Here is a 22284-nt window from a genome sequence, read left to right on the forward strand (position 1 = left end):
TAATTTACAACTCTTGAGGATCTATTATTTGCACAAACATTGTAAAATTACCAAAAGCAATCTAGTACAATCATGACTTAAATTTACGATAACCATTTCTTACATCGCTATGCAGTAAAACTCTCTCTTTATTACAGGAAAATTCTAAATGTTTTATCTTTTTATAGACAGTACTATTCAAAATTGTAAAGCCTCTAAAAAAACAAGTAAAGTACTATCTTTCATGCAATGTGAACATATTTTGTTCCCGTACAAATTCAGATGTAGATCAAGATCCGATATTTAAGCTATTTAAGATATAACACAGTTAATTTTACTTCTTAAAAACATTTTTTTTTACAATGAGAAATAGAGAAATTAGAATTATTTGGGTGGCACACCAGGAACACCCGAAAAGTTCACTAGTGATGGGTCAATGTTATTTCCCAAGAAATTTGATTCCCGTCATAAAAAAATCAGTGACATGTGTCTTTAAATAATAAATTTATATAGCACTTTTCAAGTCACTGAAGACTCGCTCATCAGGGGCATTATGGATTCAGACTTATAACACAGAAGAGCCAGGAATTGAACCTGTGACGTCTTGATCCTAAGACAAGTGCTTTACCCCCTGAGCTACTGCCGCCCAAATGTATTTTCCAGACTATAAGGCCTTTCTGATCACCCCAAATTTGCCAAAGGTATGAATGTACAACTCACAATCCAGTGTGCCTAATGGATCAGAACATAAAGTGGATAAACTTGGAAATGCAGTTACAATTAAATTATATTGCATACAGTAACCCTTTATAATTAAATTCACTCATTTTAGTTGTGAAACCAGATGTTAGTTAATGTTCTATGATATATTTTTCGAAAATTTAAACGTGTTTTCTTTTTACTGCAACCCCGGGTTGTACCGTAGCACCTTATAGTCCGGTGCAATTCATATGTGAAAAGTATTTCAGAAAGACTATTTTTGGAGGTGCACCTTATAATCCTGTGCGGAAGATACGCTACTTAGTGTACTTATACAAGACATATGTTTTAGTGGTTCACTGAGCGTATTTTAATCCTACTTCTAATAATTACAACCTGAAAGTAACAATAATAACATAATAACTAAATAATAATAACAAAATGATATGTTGTTGTTTTAGAAATGTGCTAATCAAAATTTTAAAAAAAAAGATGTCAGCCTAAAAAATATTAGTGGCCCCGATTTACAGTTTTGCAGGTGTTGATCCTGTAAAACTTATAACAACAAACTGCTTAGACCACTTACCAAAAACTGAGAGACGGGTGTTTCCTGAGAACTTGTGTAGGCAAAACCTGGAGATGCTTTAGGTTGGATTTGGCTGTTTCAGTACTGTTTTGAGAGCAAAAATAGCAACAACAGTGAATCTTTTGAAACAAAATATGACTTTTCTCGTTTACACTTCATAGCATGGATTTTTAAAAGCTCCTTGGGCTATAAACAACTCCCAAATCACAGGTGTACTACTCAACGTGTGTTTAAAAGAAGTAATTGTATTCTTTGTATTTTTATCCTCCAGCTGAATTGCAGTTCATATTTAAAGTTTGAGTGCAAAAATAACAATCAACATAAAACCCTTCAAGAAAAACTGCAGCATCAGAAAAATGTTTAATCTCAGATCTTTCATACAAAGACAATGAAGCACTATGTATTCCAAGACTAAACTTCAGCTCCACTGATGTCTTGCCAGATTTAATATATATATAACACACGGGGGGCCTCTAAGCCATACAAAGTATTTAAAGACCTTCAGAAGACATATTAAATCGAATTACCCAGGCTATTTAACAAAAAAACAGACAAGCTGTTTCAAAAATAGCGTCGGCTCACGACAGCCATTTAACTTGTTGTACCTTCGCTCTGCAGTCACTCAACCACTAATGATTTCACAGCAAGGCTCCCAGGATCCGTGCCAAAAATGTCAAGAGCCTTGCGAGAAATACACAGACTGGCCATGTTATCGGTTTAGTTCAGATAAACGGTGGAGCGTCAGAGACAGCAAAAGCTGTTGAAAAAAAGGGGGGCTCAGTTTGGTATGGTAGTCTAATGGGCACCCAAAAAAACTACAGAATTCACAAGATCCTGGTAGAAAGGTTAGATTGAGGTCAGGGGGGACAGTCCCAATTCTGGACACAGTATCCAACACAGGATACTATCTAGTAAGAAAGAAAACTTCCAATTTGGCCAAAAATTTGTGCCTTATAACCCGGTCTGCCTTAAATACAGCGGAATACGGCGGAGAAGAATGTAAATGCATACAGTGACTACAGGTATGCATTACCTTACAAGGTTATACAGTAATACCGTATTGCTGACCTTATTTTGCAAAACCTTGTATGAAACGGGAATCAAACCAGAGTGGTGGCAGTGACAGCACCACTAGACCAACAGTGGGACAAAAAACATTAGACAAGGCATTGACCTTATCTCATTTTTACTCTATTTTTACTTGGTGCGAGGAACACTGATTTGCCTAGTGCATTCTAAAAGGTTAAACAATCACTCCACTTCTTCACCAATGAATGTTAAGAGAATGGAGAAAACAGAGAGTCTTTTACCAAAATACCATACAAACTATTTTACGCATGCATACATATTAAAATGAGAGGCTGTTGACGCACAGGGGATGAAGTGGAGGGACTGTTTCACTTATCAGAATACACTATGCAAATCAATGTTGTGGCACTGTGAGTAAACAGTGTAATAATAAGATAAGCTCTAATGCAATTTTATATGTCATTTCAACCGCTGTTGGTCTAGTGGTAATGTATCACTTCTCTCTACCTCTACTCAGATTTGATTACCATTACATACAGTGTTTTGCGATTTAGGTCTGTGGCACATTTTATTGCATTGCATTTTTTATGTACCGGTAAACAAGGATGTTCTTACTGCGCCTTATGTATAAAAAATAAATAACAAAAGACTTTAGTTTGGGGATGCGCCTTATATATTCCTATGCACCTCATAATGCGGAAAATACGGTAATCTTCTAACAAGAAACCTCAATGGAAGAATAAATGGATTGTTTTTAAATTCGAAACCCATTTCGCAACTTGACCTTAGTATGAGGAAGTCCATTTTGATTACAAATAATTACATTTAAGGCAGATCCAGTTACGTGAACAAGCTTACAAATCAAAAAAAAAAGAAATTGAGCGAAGGGTAGAAGCGCTGGCTCACAGCTCCCTGTGGTTACCTCTCCCAAGTTTTGCTGCCACGGCATTTTGCGGCGTGTTTGATGGCGTACGTTTTATGAGGAGCTGGTGCCTGATGTTGTCCGGGTGATCTACTCCGCAGCAGCATTGCTCAGTCAGCAATCTGGGATTCATTACTACGTCTGTTATCTCCGCACAGCTTGCAGAGTGAGAACAATTTCTATAGCCCTGCCCAAGCGATCCGGCGTACTGGACATAATATTTTGGCGTCAGCTGTTCTAACGCAGCTGCGATGTAGGGTGTGCAGCACATTGAAACAAAGAACTATTGACAACACTCGGGGTTGAGGTTAAAATACACTTTTTAAAATTGTAGCAACTGGCTGCTCGCAGTGTTTTCACTGCTTGTTCCTTAATTAAATTTCCTTCTATTCGGTCAAAGGAATGAAATGAATGCCCAACTGTAGTACAATTACGTTAACGCTGATATGAAATTCCAGGTAGTAAATTTCAATCGTACTTTCCAGAATATAAATCGTGGCACATTATATGTTGGCTGCAGGAACAGCCAATTTATTGAAGTTGCTGTCTAGTATTTAGAAATTTTCTACTCGCTGATGCTATCTACTGCCTTCAGTCATCATTGCAGACTCTGTCAAGTTTCTTTTGGGGCGCATGCACATAAATGTAGTTGTTAGAAACTCTAAAACAAACTCGTCTTTATTCATCTTTTTTGGGGTTTGCGTTGGCTATTGGAATGCATTTCAAACAGACCTTTTATTATTTTCACCATTTTCATGCTACACTATTAAAAAAACGTGGTAACCATCATTAAATTACCTGCTGTTATTGTTACCCCCAAAATCCCAAAACCTTATCAAAGGCTAAAGATAAAAAATGAGAAGAAAGATGGTAAGGTTTGGTCACGTCTCTGCAGTTTGTACTCTTCCTTTTGCTTTGTATCACTCGTTTTAGGTTGCACCACACGACACAGCGACATCTAGAGTTCAAATAATACACAGTGTCCCTTTAATATCAGTTTCTCTAAAGTTAATATCTTCCTTTTTCATTGTCTCTGACTGTACAAGGCCAGCATTTATAGGTAAAGGGTTAGGCTTGGTAAAAATTATCAACATTTCAAGTAATTTTCTGATATAGTTAGAGCCAAACAAGTAGTTACGTTCTTGATAATTCAGGTAGTCTTTAGTAGTACTTTGACCCAAAGTTTTATTCTAAAAATTAAATTTTAGAATAAAAACAGAGCCCCAGTCTGACACAATTGTCTAGCCACGTACAGTGGAATCATCTCATCCCTCTTAAGACAGCTAACAGTAGAGGAGATCTCCAGCTAATCTCACAGCTACAGGACCATTTGCTGATACAGCGTGGAGGGGGCCCATTTATACTTAAGGGATTTAAAGAGCGTCTTCATGAAAAGAAGCACAAACAAAAGGATTCATTGACAAGAGAAATCATGCCATGGTGTAATGAGGGATGCACCAAAGTTTATGTCCTACTTACTGTAATATAATCGTAAAATCAAATCTTGCCTTACCCTTTTCTTTTTGATTGACTCAAGAAAATCCAAGTAAATTATTTATCGGTGTAATATTGCCTATAGACCAGGGGCCACCAAACCTTAGAGCACCAAAGTAGCCCGTGGACCGGTCCTGAAAATAGCTTACCAGTGATTGGTCATTGTTATTTTTGAGGAAATGTGATATATTAGTGGCATGATAAATCATTGACACGATAGGTGTATTTAAATACATGATCAACCCTTCATTTTATACTAAATTAGCCTATAATTAACGTGCATAATCTCTCGGTGCCCTTATACAAGGCAGATGTTCAAGCGGTTGAGATGATTTAAAAACAATACTTATAATTACAATCTAGTAATAACATATTAGTAACATGACAATAACGTAATAACAAAATTAACTTCTAATTTTGAGAAATTCTTATCAATCAGAGGGCTCTTTGATCTAATCACTAACAAAAAAGTAGTTCTCAGCCTACCCCAACTAAAGACATTCTGCTAAGGAATTTAACTTTAACCATTCGTGACTCGCTAGTTCCCTACACAAAGAAACCTATTTTTTGTTTTTAGAAACCCCACAACTCAACACCTACGGGGATTCAATTCAAAGAGGATGTGAGTCACAATTACCCAAGTTCAAAACAGTGCCACTTGCTCTAAAACAACTCTTTTGAAATCGGAAGAGGCAAAATTTTGCCAGAACGCGAGTCTAATGCGATCGTTTGGGCGTTTATTCGCGCACCAAGACTTGCGTCAAAATAAATTGTCCGAAGGCTAAAATACTAGTATCGAGTCAAGATTCTTTGTTATTTTTGAAATTTGAAAAAGCGGTAGATTTTTGGGAAAAATCAGTAGGCATCTCCAAGGGGAGAAAATTGGTCAGGGTTTGTACATCTTTTTCATGGCTCTTTAAGGACATTCAAAGCCAATTTCCCGATTTCTCAAGTACCAATAACAAAAGAAATCTGGTGTGAATCATGTATTTTGCAGAGCCACAAACGTACTTATCTTGCGTGTCCTTTTATCAAGATATATGTGTTTAAGATCTTGAGTAAATTGAGAATATATTTGAGGATCTGAACTATACGTGTCTAAATATTTTCAGACAAATCCCTCCCAATGTAGGTGTTGGGTAAAGGAATATGTAGCTTACATTTTAAGCTGCAGAAAGTTCTTTCCATTACAATTTACCGCTGCTATACGCCACCTTAATAATAATAAATATCCATAAATAATACGTAATCCTTGCACTAACAAACATTTCATAGTGGCCTTTTTAGTTGTAGCATGCACCTGTCCTCTTGGGCTCAACCTGTAGGGAGCGATGATGCTTCAGAAGACAATGCTACACAAGCTAATGTCAGCTGCCGTTGATCACGGGGACGGGGGAAATGCAATGGCAATGTGAAGCCGCCAGAGAGCAGTGTTATTTCAAGCATTTACTAGCTTTTCACCCAAAATTCAAGTTATTTTCAATCCTTGAAAACACAACATTCAAATTCAAACATTATCAAGGATTTTTAGCACCCTTAGGAACCCTGGGTAGTGTTGGTGAGTATGTTGTCTAAGTAATTTTTCATAAAGAAGTGACAAACTAATTTAGACAGCAGCTATAAACATACGGTGTCTTGCAAAGCGCAGTCATCCACACCTCATTTTCTAATCACAACTAATTTGTGTGACACGCAACAACAGGGGCCGTATTGGAGGGGGGGGCAGCACATTTGGACAATACACTTGTTCTGTAACCCAAATGACACATTGCTGAGCCCTGTTTACCACTCACAGCCAATGAATGAACCCCATTCCTCTGCCTGCCAAAATAAAGCCACATACCTTATCAGCAGGTCAAGCCTCTGAGGCCCACTAAGCTTATCTCCACCGGTGGACAGATTATGGACACAATCTCTTAACAGAGTCTCTCTCTCTCTCTTTCTCTCTCCCTCTCTTTCTCAGTGCAATTAACACATTGTTCTGCAGATATAATGTTTTAAGATTTATTTAGGCACCACAAGAAGAAACTAGTACCATATAATCACTAAATAGGGGAAGTAACAAGAGCTGATTTGAGCTGGTTGACCATTAGCTACTGTAAAGCGATAATTACACTGTAACCACGAACAAAACTAATACACATTTCTGAGTTCTGAACTTTGAAACCAGCATGTTTACCTACACCCCCTGTGTGCTGTAATATCTGATTTCATTTTGACTTTATGTATTTAGGTATAAATGAAATATAGGGATTCTGATCATTAGGATAGATGCATATTGATACCAGTATTAAATCAAATCAAAATGTATTTGTATAGAACATATCAGATACAGAAAAGCAATTCTCAGTGCTGTGTAGAAAATGTCAATGTATAATAAGAAAAATGACTACCGTTCTCCCAACCAAACATCCTGACATATCGAATACACAAATGCATATATAAAAAAGCGGGAATAAGTAAATATAATTTAAGGAAAAAAAAGAATAAAAAATAAACAAAAACATGTCACCTCACCCGAATAAGTTTAAAGTAATATTCCTTTTTTAAAGAAAGAAGTAAAAGGGAAAACAAAAACAAAAAATAAACATAAAAGGGAAAATAGTTTATTGTATCAGTGACACAACTACACTTTCTTTAACGCTACTATTGGACATTAAAACAGAAGGAATAATCTGAAATTATAGGCAAGGTAAATTGCTAAAAAATACATCTAACATTATGGCTAGTATCAAATTAATATTTAACAATTTTATATAAAAAAGAAAAGAAAATATCTGTCTTTTTTGCAGAGGGCTGTAGTAATTGTATCAGTAGTAGTATGGGTATAGAGGACTACTCCTTTTGGGTATTGGTATCAATCTGAAAAGAAGTGTAGTAGCATACATCATGAATAATTATCCTAATTATTATTTACTATTTGGGGGAAGGGGGAATTTATATTGAATGTAGATTAGTGGTAAGATCGGGCGTAAAAACTCCAGCCCGAAGCGACCCAGACCGCGGGTATAAAAGCCCGAACCAGCCCGAAACTCGACCGAACTTGATTTGAGGGACTGAGCCCGAAGGTGTATTTTGGTAAACCCGAAGGTGTACTTTGGTGCCCAGGTGCAGCGCCAAAGTGCAGCTCCGGGTTTATTTCGGCCTCGGCCCCTTAAATCAAGTGTGCACTTAGGCACGGAAGTACTCGCGGTGCCGAAGTAAAGGGCCAAAGTGTGTTACTCAAGTAAAAGTAATGTTACTTCAGAATAATATTTCTCAAGTAGGCTTGAGTAAAAGTATGTGCGCCAAACAGTGTGCATGCTGTGTAGATCCTCCACAAAGAAAAAACGCAAGAGAAGAGGCCAGCCGGTTCCGACTTTGATTGACATTTTATGCCTGAACCCGGCCTGAATTTCGGGCCCAAGATCTCACCTCTAATGTAGATTAATAGTCCCAGAATTTAATCAGCATTGTTAGCTAGTTAATTTATATGAAAATACCAGTATTTTTTGCATAGGGAACATAATGTTTTGGACTTGTATTAGTATCTGGTATAGGTATGAATCTGAAGAAAATGTAGTATCGGACATTCTTAGTAATTATTATTTTCTTATTTAGAGAGCATTTATGAAGAATGTAGATAAATAGTCTTAGAATTTAATTAGTATGGTTAGCTATTAGAAAATACCAATAACTATTTACAGCTTGAAGCAAATGTTATATATTGGTGGTATCAGTATTTGCTGTGGTATCAGACAACCTCAGTATTTATTATAACAATGTTTTAGTAATGTTTTAGAGGCATTTATAATCAAATGGGACTATAGGCTCAATATTTCCTTAGAATTGTAAGCTAGTTTAATGACCATATTACTCCTTTTTGTGGTTATAATGTGCAGAAATGTAACTTAAGTGTAAAAAAAGGCTTTCTTGCATAAGTAACTTTCCCGTTTGGCACAAAATTTTCTTACCATGTGTAGTCACCGTTGACCTCCTGAAAAGAGATAATAACAGAGTAAGTAACAACCTAAACTAACTAACTAAAATGCACCCATTTTTCATATCATGTATTCTGTATTTGCACTGTAAATAACCAATTATCTTTAAATAACTAATAGTTATCATTGATCACTGCGATCTCAGTTGCTGCATACTTGGATTTAACATTCTGTTATATATATTGGTAATTGCACTACGTTTAAATAATATGTTATTTTAAGATCTATGTGTATAAGTGTACTACATGTGGGAGCTTTGAATTTCATTGACACTTTGTGTAATAAAGGCATTCTATTCTAAACTCAGCGCTCATTAACAGGAGATGGTTCAAATTCAAATTCAAAGTGTTTATTGTCATATGCACAGTAAAGAACCACGATTTCCTGCACAATGACATTATTACTTTGCTGACCACACAGTTTCCAGCGTAATAGAACTAAGAAACTATAAAAATAAAAGAATATAACGAATATTAAAAAATACAAATACAAGATTCACTCAAGATGGGTTAAGGCAATAATATAAAAATAAGATAAAACACAGTTGAAAGTAACTAGAGTGAGAATAGTGGCTACTTTTACGTGATCAGTTAACTTTAATCTGACAATTACTTGCACTCAGTACTTTGAATAAACAATAACGGACCATGTTTAGGGTTTTAATAGGAACAAATTCGAATTATCGTTCGGAACTTGGAAGTAAAATCAGCAGCTTGTTTTCCTTACCTGCAACGCGAATGCGGCTAACTTGAAAACGTGATCACTCTCCACTTCGATGTCCTCCTTGTTTGATCGCAAAAAAGATGGTTAATGTTAAATGGAGTACTTTGTACGCAAAACCAGAAGAATGTAAAAAGAAGCCAACGATTGCACAAAGTGCAGTCGAGCCAAACACTTGTAACAATTCGGCGTACCTCGGTCCGCTCCCTACCGACTGTACCATTAAAAACTCGTATACGCTTCCGAACAAAACACGTTTCTAAGCTTGAATTTATGTTCAGTTAGGATATATAACTTCTGTTTTGTCATAAATTGATACACCAAAAATGTATATCCTTAATAAGACCGTTTGAGCGGCTAGAATTAAAACTTCAACCCACTTTAAAGTGGTACAGTCCGAGCAGGTTCAACAGCCTCCGTCTCCCATGGTGACCAGTATTGCACTCCCCGCGAAAGAAAAAAAGTTTGACCGTTTGTTGCGTTCACGTGTTCCTCGGATTTGTCTCAAATACCCCTCCCTCGCTAAATACACATGGCAGGGGTTGCATTGTCGATTTGTTATTTTTGTACGCCTTAACAATCTTAAAAGCATTAGTTTACTTTAAACACAGTAAGAGGCATGTCGTTTAGTAAATGGGGCATGGCGAAAATGAACATAACATTTTGTTGGAGTAAAAACAAATTCATTAAAGAAATAAAATAAATAAAAAACTTACACTGTACACCAAGGATTTTGCGTTCAAGAAGAACAGCTCCACGGTTGTGTTTTCTTTTAAATAGGTAATCCTTTCAATATAAAATCTGTGGAGAGTAAAAAAAACAAAAACACCAAGTATTAAATTAAATAACTTTAGACATAATTTCGACGCAGGTTAGAGGTGTTCTGATGCTTACATGACTGCCACCTGCTGGTTAAATTTAGACTCGTTTTAAACTAGGCACTCATCACTGAAATACGGTACAGGTTTCATCTTGGATGTACACACTGTACTTTATATTAAAGGTGAATACTTTATATTTTTCCAATTATTATTATTATTTTTATACTATATATTTTTGCAAACTGGAGTGTAACCTTTCGTTGTAACAAGACAATGATAATAAAGTGATTCCGATTCGTTTTGCGAGGAACTTTTGAAAACCAAAAACCAAAAACATTTACATCACTGGTGTCAAATCAATTTTTTACTGAGGGCCACATCACCATAACTGCTGCCCACAAATGGCTTGAGGTAACTCATAAATGTAACTAAATGTCGTATAAAGGTACACCATACCACATATATAACTACTCTTTCAAGTGAAACGACGCTGAATGTATGACTTATTCCAGTCACCAACATTACACTTGCATTGAAAAGATCTTACAAGCTAATAAAAAGGCTATGTAAATAATCATTGTAAATAAGAATGAAATAAGTTTAAAAAAAACACATGAAAAATCCAAATAAATAATACAAAGAGAAAGGAAAATACAAACTTTATATACATTAAAAATATCCAATTAAATAGTAAACAAAGAGGTTTTTTGTATATATATATATATATATATATATATATATATATATATATATAAAGTCCTGCGATTGGCTGGCAACTAGTTCAGGGTGTCCCCTGCCCACTGCCCGATGATTGCTGGGATGGGCTCCAGCACCCCTGCGACCCTACTAAGGATAGGCTGTGTGGCTGATGAGATGATGAGAGATATATAAAGTCAATATATAATTAATAAATTACAAAACATGGAAAATTTGACATTTTGGGGCTCATTTATTCCTCAATTCCTGTGTTGTGGCGCTGAGCCGTCACTTTGCGGGTATAATGTAGTCGACAGGCATTGTGGGTAAATCGTCTTTGGTTAAATAACTCTTTTGATTAGCCATTTTAATCTATCGCGGGCCACATAAAATGATGTGACGGGCCACCTTTGACCCACAAGCAAAGAGTTTGATACTAGTGATTTGTACAAAGATGCTCACCTCACAAGAAATTTAATTTCCAGTGCTTCTGAATTTTTGGAGAAGTCGTGATCGAGGACTTTCCGGTCAAGCTGAAGCCAGTTATTCTGACCACTAAATGCCAGGGAAGGAAGTAAACTTAGATTGCAATGAAAAACAAAATGTATAATTATACGAGTTTACTTACGTGTCATCGATGAAGCAAAGGCCAAAGTATTCTTTCTCCTTAAGGTTGAAATGGGATGCCGCCAAATCTAACAGGTCTCTAGAAAAAAGTTTTGGCTTGAAAAGGAAAAGAAAATGTATTCAGTGCTCTCAGATTGATATTTATCCAATACATTGTAAATCTAAATATTTTCATTACTGTGATATAATATTTAAAGTGTTAGATGTGTTCATATTAAAAAAGCATGTAAATAATCCAAAATACATGCCTGTCAACTTCAGTCAATTGCTCCCCATATTATCCATCTAATTATTTGCACTGCTTATCATCAGTAGGGTCGCGGGGGTGCTTGAGCCCATCCCAGCTATCTTCGGGTAGTAGGCAGGGGATACACTCATTCACACCGAGGAACAATTTGGACCGGCCAATTAACCTGACATGCATGTTTTTGGAATGTGGGAGGAAACTGGAGAGCCCAGAGGAAACCCACGCAAACAAAGGGAGAACATGCAAACTCCACCTAGGAAGGTTTGATCTCACAATCTCAGAACTGTACTGCGCACGCGCTAACCACTGTGCCGCCGTGCCGCCCTCCCCATATTAACGATTTGCAATTTATTTTGTTAAGTTAACAACAAACCTTACTGAAATAACGCTTCTACTTACTCACAGCAAAGACTATGTAGAATAAAAAAATCAAGTTTTTTCAAACCAAATTAACCACACCCCAAAATTATCAGCATCTTTATTAGTTCCTTCCCCCTTTTGCAAAAAAATGTAGTGTTGCTTATTATATGTAGCAGATTAGAGCCGAAATATACAAGATGAGATCGGTGTGACCAATAAAGTTTTTTTTAACCGTACAAATCTTTTTATACAACATACACAATTTAAAATGATAAAATAAAACATAAAATACGGGGAAACCGTATAAATTGACAGGTATGAAAATCATGTACAGCATAAAGACTAGAGTCTCTACTCTATAATTCCTCATGAACTCAATCGCTTTAAAATCACACCAAAAAATAAAAGAAAGGTCTACTTCTGTACCTGGACCAAGATCTCCAGCTTCCGTCCATCGAGTAGGTGTACCTGGCACTGACGTCCCTCAGTCATCTGGAAGAGTGGGGAAAAGGAAACATTACACAGAGCAGCGTTTGCAACCTGATGCTTTTATTGCAAACACGTTTCCAGCACAATCCAGAGAAAGGCACAAGGTTGTGCTTCTTCAAGACTTATAGCTGCCAAGAGTGATAAAATTGTGAGTTGAATCACTGGACATATTGTCACTGCAGAACATTAAAATAAAAACGATACAATACAATTTGAGGGCAATGACAAAGGGCCTGTCTCACTCTATGTGTGTGTGTGTGTCTCTTTTTCCCCTTTATCCTCTCCCAGTGTTTAATTAACTTGTACTCTTCACTTTAAAAATAAATAAATATGTATATTATTGCATTAAATATGTGGGTGCTGGTTGGAGACAGTTCCTCTTCATACACTATTAACACGTTCTTTTGATAAATACTGAAGATTATCTCAAGTATTATTACTCACACTTTACTACTTATTGTGATTAAACGATATTTTTGTCTTTGACTTATTGCTTTATAAAACTGAAGCCATTAAAGAAAATGTAGAGTTAAAAGAAAACAAAACATATTATTAAGTAGGACAGAATATATCAGAACAATAATATTTGATGTGGAGTTTTTTTTGTTCTTCTTGTACTGATTTTTTTACTTTAAATTTTAATTTATTGCACTAGATTATGTAATTATCTCATCTCATCTCATCAGCTGCACCGCTTATCCTCAGTAGGGTCGCGGGGATGCTGGAGCCCATCCCAGCAATCATCGGGCAGTGGGCAGGGGACACCCTGGACTGGTTGCCAGCCAATCGCAGGGCATGTGTGATTACTTATTTATTCAAATTTATTTATTGATTTTTTTGTAGTTTGGAAATGCAAAAGATGACTTAAAAATATAAAGATACAGCTGAAATACAAAATATATCAGGACAGTTTTACCCGACAATATCATTCCTCTTCTACTATTTCATTTTCCCCCTCCCTTGTACTTGATTGACAGGGTTGGGTAGGGTTACTTTAACTGGATTACTTTCAATTACTTTTGGATTACTCCAATACCAAATATGCTAATGAAAGACAAAATATACTAAATATGAATAAAATTACTACATTTTGTGCAGGCTTGGGGAGTAACGGAATACATGGAACGGCAAAAATAATGTTGGCAAGCTGTTTGGATTTATTTTCATTTTGTTTCTGTCGCATTTTATGTTAGTTTTGCCGGAGATCAAAGAGATCAAAGCCAGGAGAGAAAGCTTACCACGTGTTGTGAGTCATAATTGTATTCATATTTAGTTTCTTTTGTCTTTTATTAGCATATTTGGTAATGGAGTAATCCAAAAGTAATCGAAAGTAATCAAGTTAAAGTAACCCTACCCAACCCTATTGATTGATAATCGATTAATTCATGCTTTTACTTATTTATCTATTCATTTTGGGCAGTGTGGAACTGCAAAGTAAAAAAACAGTCAAATGGGAAAACGTATTGTTTCATAAGAAAATAAATAAAGCAGAACAAGAACATTTTACTTGATAATATGTTTTCTTTTTCTTGTACTAACTTTAGTCTTAAAACGTATTTACTTTATTTAGTTATCTTGTTAGTTACTTACTTGGTGGCGTACAACGTAAACAATATAATAAACACGATATATCAGACTTTTGTAAACAAATAAATAGTGGCTGCCTCTTAGTGGTCGTCTACGGTATTGCAAGAATATGGTCGAGGTCCCCTTTTCTTCTGAATGCTTCCAGTTAACAAGTGCAGACTTTAATTAACGATTCAACCATCCATTTAAGTGAGGTTTATTTATCCTAAAACGTGTTTAATGTGTATGCAGAACCAAAAAAGAGGACTTCTTATTGATTAATTTAGGTCAAATATAAAGAAATTCAACAACGGCGGAAAAAAACAAAAACAAAACAACATCAAACTAAAACTTTATTGCTGTTATTAAATCTTAAAGTGTCAGCCAAGAAGCTGCCATACCTGGTAGCCCCGTCCAATCCTCAACCAGGCCACAAGAAAGTGTTGGCATGGCAACAGCAAACTTTTATACCATCTCCTCAAAGTTTCTTGCGCCACACTCCAAATAAACTGACTGCTAGAAGCCAGCAGGTCGTCCATCCCACGAATCATGCCTACCGCCATGACTTTGACACTCCAGTCCCTACTTCAGACGGGTCACAGAACGAGCAGCGATGGACCCTTGCAGCTCGCTTGAGTTAGTAGAACTCAAAGCGCCTAATTGTGATAAAAGCTCTAAGGGACAGGCACACATTGTGGCCCGCTTGACGTTATGTCATCATCAGAGTGGTCCGTATCAGGCTGGAACCAAACGTGATGCTCTACTTTTGCAAAAGCTGACATGAAACTGTAAAGGTCATTACAAAAGTCTAGAATGAAAATTGAGGATTAAAGAATAGAACTGCTACAAAATGCTGCAGCGAGGCTTCTACTGTAACTAAAAAGAAAGTTTGATTTCATTACCCCATTTTGGCTGACCTGCATTGGCTCCCTGTCGGTTTAAGATGTTATTTTAAGATTCGGTTGGTATTATAACAAATTTTGCACGGACTTGTCCCCTCACATCTTTCTGATTTAATTCCTGCCTATGTTCCTGTCGGAGCTTTCGCTACTAGTGATCCCAAAAGCCAAGAAGAAATCTACAGGTTTGAGAGCATTTTCCATTCAGGTCCTGGTGCTGTGGAATGCTCTGCCCTCCGATATTTGATCTGCAACATCAATGGACGTTTAAATATAAGACTGATGTACGTCATCATGTGGAACCTGCTGCATCGGTCAAGATTTTGGAACAGGAGGCTGTCAACCGGACATTATGTTATGACCTATATTTCACGTTGATGACGTCTGTGTATTGTCTATGGATGTACTTGCACGCTTCTTGATTTTCCTCAAGCTGCGGTTTTTGAGTTTTTCCTTGCCCTCATGTAGGTTTTAGTTCAGGGGATGATGTGATGATAGTCTGTGAGACTTCTAGTGAATAAGTGCTATACAAATAAACATCATTTGAATGAAGTACTCTTTGTGGCCATTGATATCAGCGTGGTGAAACCTTGTATGAAAAAAGGTGAGACATGGTACTCCAGGGTAATTGTGTAAAACAAACAAGAAGAATATTCCTAAAAATAAGGAAAAACCTTTTCCCTGTATGACGCCTGAATAAAATGAAAATATTCATTCAAAAGAATTCAGTGAGCACTTAGCAAAATAGTGAAAATCAAGAAAAAAGGGGACTTTTTTTACTCAAAACATAGTACCGGTAATCTTTTGCACAGTTGATTCAAGAAGACAGTTGACATCTTTTTCGTATTCTATTTTTCACAAAAACTGAGTGAACTGACTATGAGTTAGTCTATTACGGGGGTGGGCAGTTATTTCTTTCCTAGGGGGCCTAATATTATTGTCTTTGTAATATTAATTGTGTTTCTTTATAAAAAGAAGCTTTGATTTGACAAGTTGATTTGACTGCCAAGTTTACTGTAAGTTTGATGAAGTAATGACAGAGAGAAGTGGCCTCACATTTCCCATAACGATGCAAAAACTAAATATGAATAAAATTACTAAATTTTGTGCAGGCTTGGGGAGTAACAGAATACATGGAACGGCAAAGATGATGTTGGCAAGCTGTTTGGATTTATTTTCATTTTGTTTCTGTCGCATTTTATGTTAGTTTTGCCGGAGATCAAAGAGATCAAAGACAGGAGAGAAAGCTTACCACGTGTTGTGAGTCATCATTTTATTCATATTGAGTTTCTTTTGTCTTTAATTTGCATATTTGGTATTGGAGTAATCCAAAAGTAATTGAAAGTAATCAAGTTAAAGGAACCCTACCCAACCCTGCCTGTTATTTCCAGGTGGTTTTCCCTTCTGAGTACTAACCAGGCCTGACTCTGCTCAGCTTCCTGAGATTGGCCGTTCTCAGGGTGGTATGGCTATTGTCTTTTCGCGTCCCGCATTTGGGTCCGTCTGACAAATACATGACAAGTGGAGCCAAATCCACACATTTTATCATTATCTGGGTGGGCCAGATACAGAAGCCTAGCGGGCTGCATGCGGTCCACAGGCCGCAGTTTGCTCATCCCTGGTCTAATATGTGAGAACAATTTCCTGCAGGGTCCAGACATCTCCACCCTTTCCTCCCTGCTGCAGCCTTAGAAATAATTGGCTGGTTATGCGTCCGCCAGGGTGTTGCAACTGACACGGCACATTTAAAAGTGGAATGCGGCTTTGGAAAGCTTTTGAAGTTAAACATTAGGATGCTTAAGTGCTTTCCAGTCACTACCAGATGTTTTCTGTGACCAATAAACAAATGCACGAACCACAAATAAATAACCAGGGAATGTAAAGCGGGGGAACAAAGAACATACACTTCGTGCCATTTTACCGTTAATTACACACAACGGCGTCAAGATTTGTTATGATGTGACGGGGCCACCGTAACTAACTAACTCATTATTCACGCTGAGAAAGGACAGGCTTGAAAGGCCACAGCTGTCAAGAGTAACTTCCATACGTATACGATAAAATCTACTGTCTGCTTGATCACATGGGAAAGGGTCACATGAGTGGGGAATAAAGGCATTTGCAGGCCAGCATTTACGTACGACGGATAATCGGATGTGACCATGTCGTCTATATTTCTTAGTTTTTTTTAACAAATTTTAATAAATAACACGGCAAGGTTGTCAGTTTATAACATTTACTTACAACCTCTTCAATTTTTAGCTAACTAGTGATGCTAGCCATGTTAGTGTTAGCATTGCTAGCTGAGTTTATATTAGAAGCACTAAAGGTGCTGTGAAATACTGGCAACAAGCCGTGCCATAAACATCAGCGCAAGAAAGACAAATACATAAAGAGAAAATAAATAAATGAGAGCGTGTATAGCTTTAAAATATTATTGGTATGTGTTCCGACTAATATAGATCTTTTTTTACATGAATCTTAGACTACAAAAAATAATTAATTCAATATTGTTTAGTTTGAAGGCATTTCATTTAAAAAGGATTGTATTTATGTATTTTGCAGCTTTGACGAAATTCAAAGTACTGGCATTTTAAAACAATTGTGAATCTTTTTAATTTGTGATTAATGCAAATTATTAAAACAGTCTTTGACATATATAATTTATATCAATTGGCAGTTTTTTTTCTCAGAAATTTTTTTTTTGAATTGTAGGAGTTTCCATTATGCCCAGATATTACAAAAGTATTTAGTTTAATTCCATTTATTTAATACTTAAAATATAATTCCAAAATTCACTGTAACATTTTTTCCGAGCAATACTGATACTTATACTCTGCTTCTCCTCCATATTAATGTACACTTAGAAATACTGACATATTTTAGGGGTATATTAAAAGAAAATCAAAATACAGTCAATAAAAATAAATCAGTGACACTATATTCTGTGCATACACAGACGCTCCCCTACTTAAGACCAATCCACTTACATAAAACGGTAGATCAGAATTTTTTTTTCGGGATGTGGAAAAATAAACATACTTATATAAACCTTAAACATAGAATAGAATATACCTTTATTGTCATTGTAGCACTGAAGCAACTTACGAACAAATTCAACTTAACAAACGATCGTCCGGAATCTCGTTCGTAAGTAGGGGCAGCGTCTGTGCTGTATACTGAAACATTTTTGGGTATATTACCTGGTACATAGAATATATATACATAAATATATGTATATATACCGGAGCCATATTCCCCTAGCGGGAGGTGGCTAGAGTCAGGAACACGTTCATATTTTGGACTCTTTCTGGGAGATTGATACAGAGGAGGGGATTCCCAGCCCCCTCCCTCAACCCAACTGATATGTTGGGAGTCATTAGGTGACCAAACCCCCCAATTCCAACCCCTAATGCTGAGCGCCAAGCAGGGAGGCAATGAGTACCAATGTTGTAAGTCTTAGGTATGACTCGGCAGAGGCTTGGACCACCAACCTCCCAGTCTCGGGGCGGGCGCCCTACCCCCAAGGCCACCGAGCTTAGTATTTGCATAATATATACATTATGCAAACAATAACAATGAAAATAAAATGCAGGCTATGCAATAATAATCATTATGTCTTATACTATATATATTATATATATTTTTTGGTCAATGGTAAATGGTAAATGGGCTGCATTTATGTAGCACTTTTCAAGTCAATGGAAACCTCTCAAAGTGCTTTACAATGTTCTTCACATTTACCCATTCACACACACACTCACACACGCACTCACACACCAATAGGGAGTCAGCCATGCAAGGCGCTCAGCCATGCTTTTTGGGGGCGTTAGGGATTCAGTGTCTTGCCCTAGGACACTTCGAGATATAAACACTGCTGTGCGGTGCCAATTACCCGACCGAAAAACAGAGACATCGTTATTTTGCCCTGATCTGTGTGGTAAATAACGATCTTACAAATAGCATCCATCCTTTATAAATCTATTCTAGACTATTATATAAGTATAGTGCGTGTGTGTTTGTATGTGGCTTTTAGGCTCAAAAACGGCTGTGCTGATCTTTGTTAAAACTACCACAGTAGTACTTTAGGCCTCTGGGAGTGTCTTTAGCTAGGTTTTGTGTCAAAGCACCTCCAATAAATACCAACAAAATCACTAAACATCTGCTTTCGCGTACAAGCCGACCCGGAGCTGCATGCTGCCATAGAACTCTTTGGCACGTCATAGTGATTAAGGGCTATACAAATACACATAACTTGACTTGACTTGACCTGGTGCTTTTACAACAAACCACGACCACAACAACCTCGCTCAGGTAGAATGCTCCGCAATGACTAGCTTCTAAATTAATAAATTGCAGAGATTCGAACCTGGAGGGAAGAAAAATTTGCAAAAAAAATCAAATACGATTAAATCAAAACAATTGAACAAATCAATGTCGATCGCCAGCCGGAATAATAGTACATTTTGAGTTCAGATTGGTCCTTGAATGGCATGTTATCGTCACGAGCAAAAGTCGGACAGTATATGCTAAACAACCAATAAGGAAAAAAAAGCAAATATTACAGCACAGGGCTCAGGACCTATGGCTCGCAAGACTTATTTGGCTATTTTTATGAGCACATATGGCTCAGAGATATAATAGGTCAACAGTAAGTAAGTATTGTTGAATTCAGAAATGAAACTCACAAGTGCAAAACCCAAACAACAGCAATATTGAGTTCAGTCCGGTATATATAGAACACAATTTTAACTTCAGTTTACAGTCAGGGTGTCCAACTAACAGCCCCGTTTGGCTCCAAATCGCTAAATGATCCTTTATATGAAAGCTCATTAAACAATCTATGTTCAATGTTGAGAGAGTTTACGATGAAAAGCCACTTAACCATCTTTAAACACCCAGAAGCACTTGCAGAAAATGTATAGCAATGTAATTGGGTGAGTAAATGTAAATGGTCTTCATTTTATATAGCGCTACCAAGTCAATGAAGACCTCCCAAAGCCAAAGCCCTTTATAATGTGCTTCACACTTTTCCCTTTTACACAGCTGTAAGAATAGGATGAGCTATAAACAGCACATGGATTCTTACTCCTTTGCCACCTGTACTGCAGGCAAATACGTTTGTATCCTTGTTTGCAGTATTTTGTGACATTTCTTTAAAGAACTTTGCTCGCACCTTGTTTTGAAATCATTATCTGGGACAAAAATTAGCCCCAACACTCTTAGGTAACTGACGGAAGGAGACCAATTTTAAGTGGTATATTTATATTCAGATGGGACACAGGGCGGCACGGTGGCACAGTGGTTAGCGCCTGTGTGGCACAGTTCTTAGGTCATGAGATCGAACCTTCCTGTGTGGAGTTTGCATGTTCTCCCCGTGATTGATATTCTGTGTGGCTCTCTCAAAACAAAAATCCAAATATTGATGCTATTATGGCTCTTTGGGTCAAAAAGAGTCCTGACCCCTGTTACAGCACTTAAAAGGTACAGCCATAAACAATGCCTTGCAGGTCAATAGCTCACTCTGTACAGCCTGTAATAAAATCTTAATGCCTCTCTTATCTGTAGGCTGGCACCACACCGACAATGGTGATGACCTAATGCCATTCGACGTCACACTTGGAAGAATCCCCCCAAGCAGCTAACGTTCCTCGAAAAACAGCTCATGTGCTGCACACAATTAAAAGGTCCATTGTTCGCAGGCTGTTCCTCTCTTTGTCCTCAAATGCACCGCTGTCAACTGCAATACTTGTCAGTAACACCAGATGACAGAATTTAGCACCCTCTTTCTCATAAAGATCAGGTAATTGTGTCATTTTGTAATTGTAATCCTGTGCAGTCCTTTGAGACATTTTTGTGATTAAGGGCTATATAAATAAATGTGACTTGACCTGACTTGAAAATAGGAATCAATTGGGCAAACATGATCACAGAATTTACGTTAAAAGAGTGCTGAATTGTGATCTTTTCGTTTGTGAAATTGTTTTTGCAATACACCATGGCCGGAGTTAAATCAGGAAACGTCTTGGACTTTACCCAGAAATAGAAAAAGAAGTAATCAAGTGGTTTAATGAGAAAAGACAAAATGGTTATTGAGTGTCTCAGCCATGCAAGCTCTCAAGATTGCACTTAGAGTATATTAGAGTCCATGTATTTTATTCTTGTTATATAAATCAATAGTGTTTTTTTTACCATTAGGAAGTCCTAAATAATACACACTGTCACATGAAAAGAGAACATCAAAAACAAGTTAAATGAATAATAACTTTAACACTGAATAAACCTTAGCATTATATATATTTTATTTTTAGATTTCCTTGATGACAGGTGAGGCACAGCTTTCCCTGCCTCCCGTCACTGATAATGACGTTAATAAGTTTACATACCTGTCAACCTCCAGGGCTCCATGCCCTTACAAAATGTTGTATTTTCCCTTACAAAATACAAAATAATCTTACACCACATTTTTTTTTCAAACGTGTTTGTTTATGTAGCTACTTAATCAAGTAGAATCATACATTTTCTCATTCAAATTATGAATTCATTTTCTGCATTAAATTATTGTTGGTAATATACTGATTAAAGAGATAACCACAAACCTGTCTTTCTTCATTTTCTCCTTTTAAACTTCCTTTTTTTATTAACTTCTTTATACAACAATAATGATGCGTAATACAATGCATCAAAGCAAGTGAGCAGTTTGAGAGCCGGCTCTCTTTAATGAGTTGAGCCGAAAAAGCCGGTTCCCTAAAAAGAGACGGACTTCCTTTCACTACATAACTACCACATGAAATCCGAGGCGGCAGACGCATGCGCACAGTAGCATCAACCCGCTCGCTTCGTTTGCAACAAAAAAAAAACGATACAGAGATAGAGGCTACCGTGGCGAACTCGTTTGACTTGATTGATTTGCCGTTTCGTCTTACCGGATGGTACCGATAATTGACAAATTTTCGTTTTTCCATGCAGATTTCCTTGTACGTCGTACATGTCTTAAAATGCATAATAAACGTACTTTGTACGGCAAAAACGTACAGGTTGACAGGTATGAGTTTACATTTGATGAAGTGTGCACCAGGAAGCTCATAGTTGTGCCTTCATTTCCCATGTGTGACGTCTCTGAATTTATTCTCTCCTTTGTCTCTCGAATGCCTTGCAAGCATCGATCCA

The 22284-nt window shown here is 36.9% G+C and overlaps 1 protein-coding gene across 4 annotated transcripts in view; it reads right to left on the minus strand.

Moving 5' to 3' along the window:
* The window catches only part of frmd4ba (FERM domain containing 4Ba), a 78391-nt gene that overhangs the window by 25067 nt on the left and 31040 nt on the right, over positions 1 to 22284 (minus strand). For 2 of the 4 annotated variants that reach the window (XM_088338532.1, XM_088338531.1), the window contains exons 2-8: positions 12587 to 12652; positions 11555 to 11649; positions 11389 to 11481; positions 10126 to 10210; positions 9416 to 9472; positions 8663 to 8685; positions 1265 to 1348 (exon numbers count right to left, since the gene is read on the minus strand). In XM_088338532.1, the coding sequence (XP_088194658.1) occupies positions 1265 to 1348; positions 8663 to 8685; positions 9416 to 9472; positions 10126 to 10210; positions 11389 to 11481; positions 11555 to 11649; positions 12587 to 12652 (503 nt within the window). Of the gene's footprint in view, positions 1 to 1264; positions 1349 to 8662; positions 8686 to 9415; positions 9473 to 10125; positions 10211 to 11388; positions 11482 to 11554; positions 11650 to 12586; positions 12653 to 14616; positions 14808 to 22284 lie in introns of those variants that run through there. The other 2 variants (XM_088338529.1, XM_088338528.1) reach the window with 2 other exon arrangements.

The sequence above is a fragment of the Urocampus carinirostris genome, chromosome 6 (assembly GCF_059441175.1).
Source record: "Urocampus carinirostris isolate Australia breed hairy pipefish chromosome 6, RoL_Ucar_1.0, whole genome shotgun sequence".
Lineage (NCBI taxonomy): Eukaryota > Metazoa > Chordata > Actinopteri > Syngnathiformes > Syngnathidae > Urocampus > Urocampus carinirostris.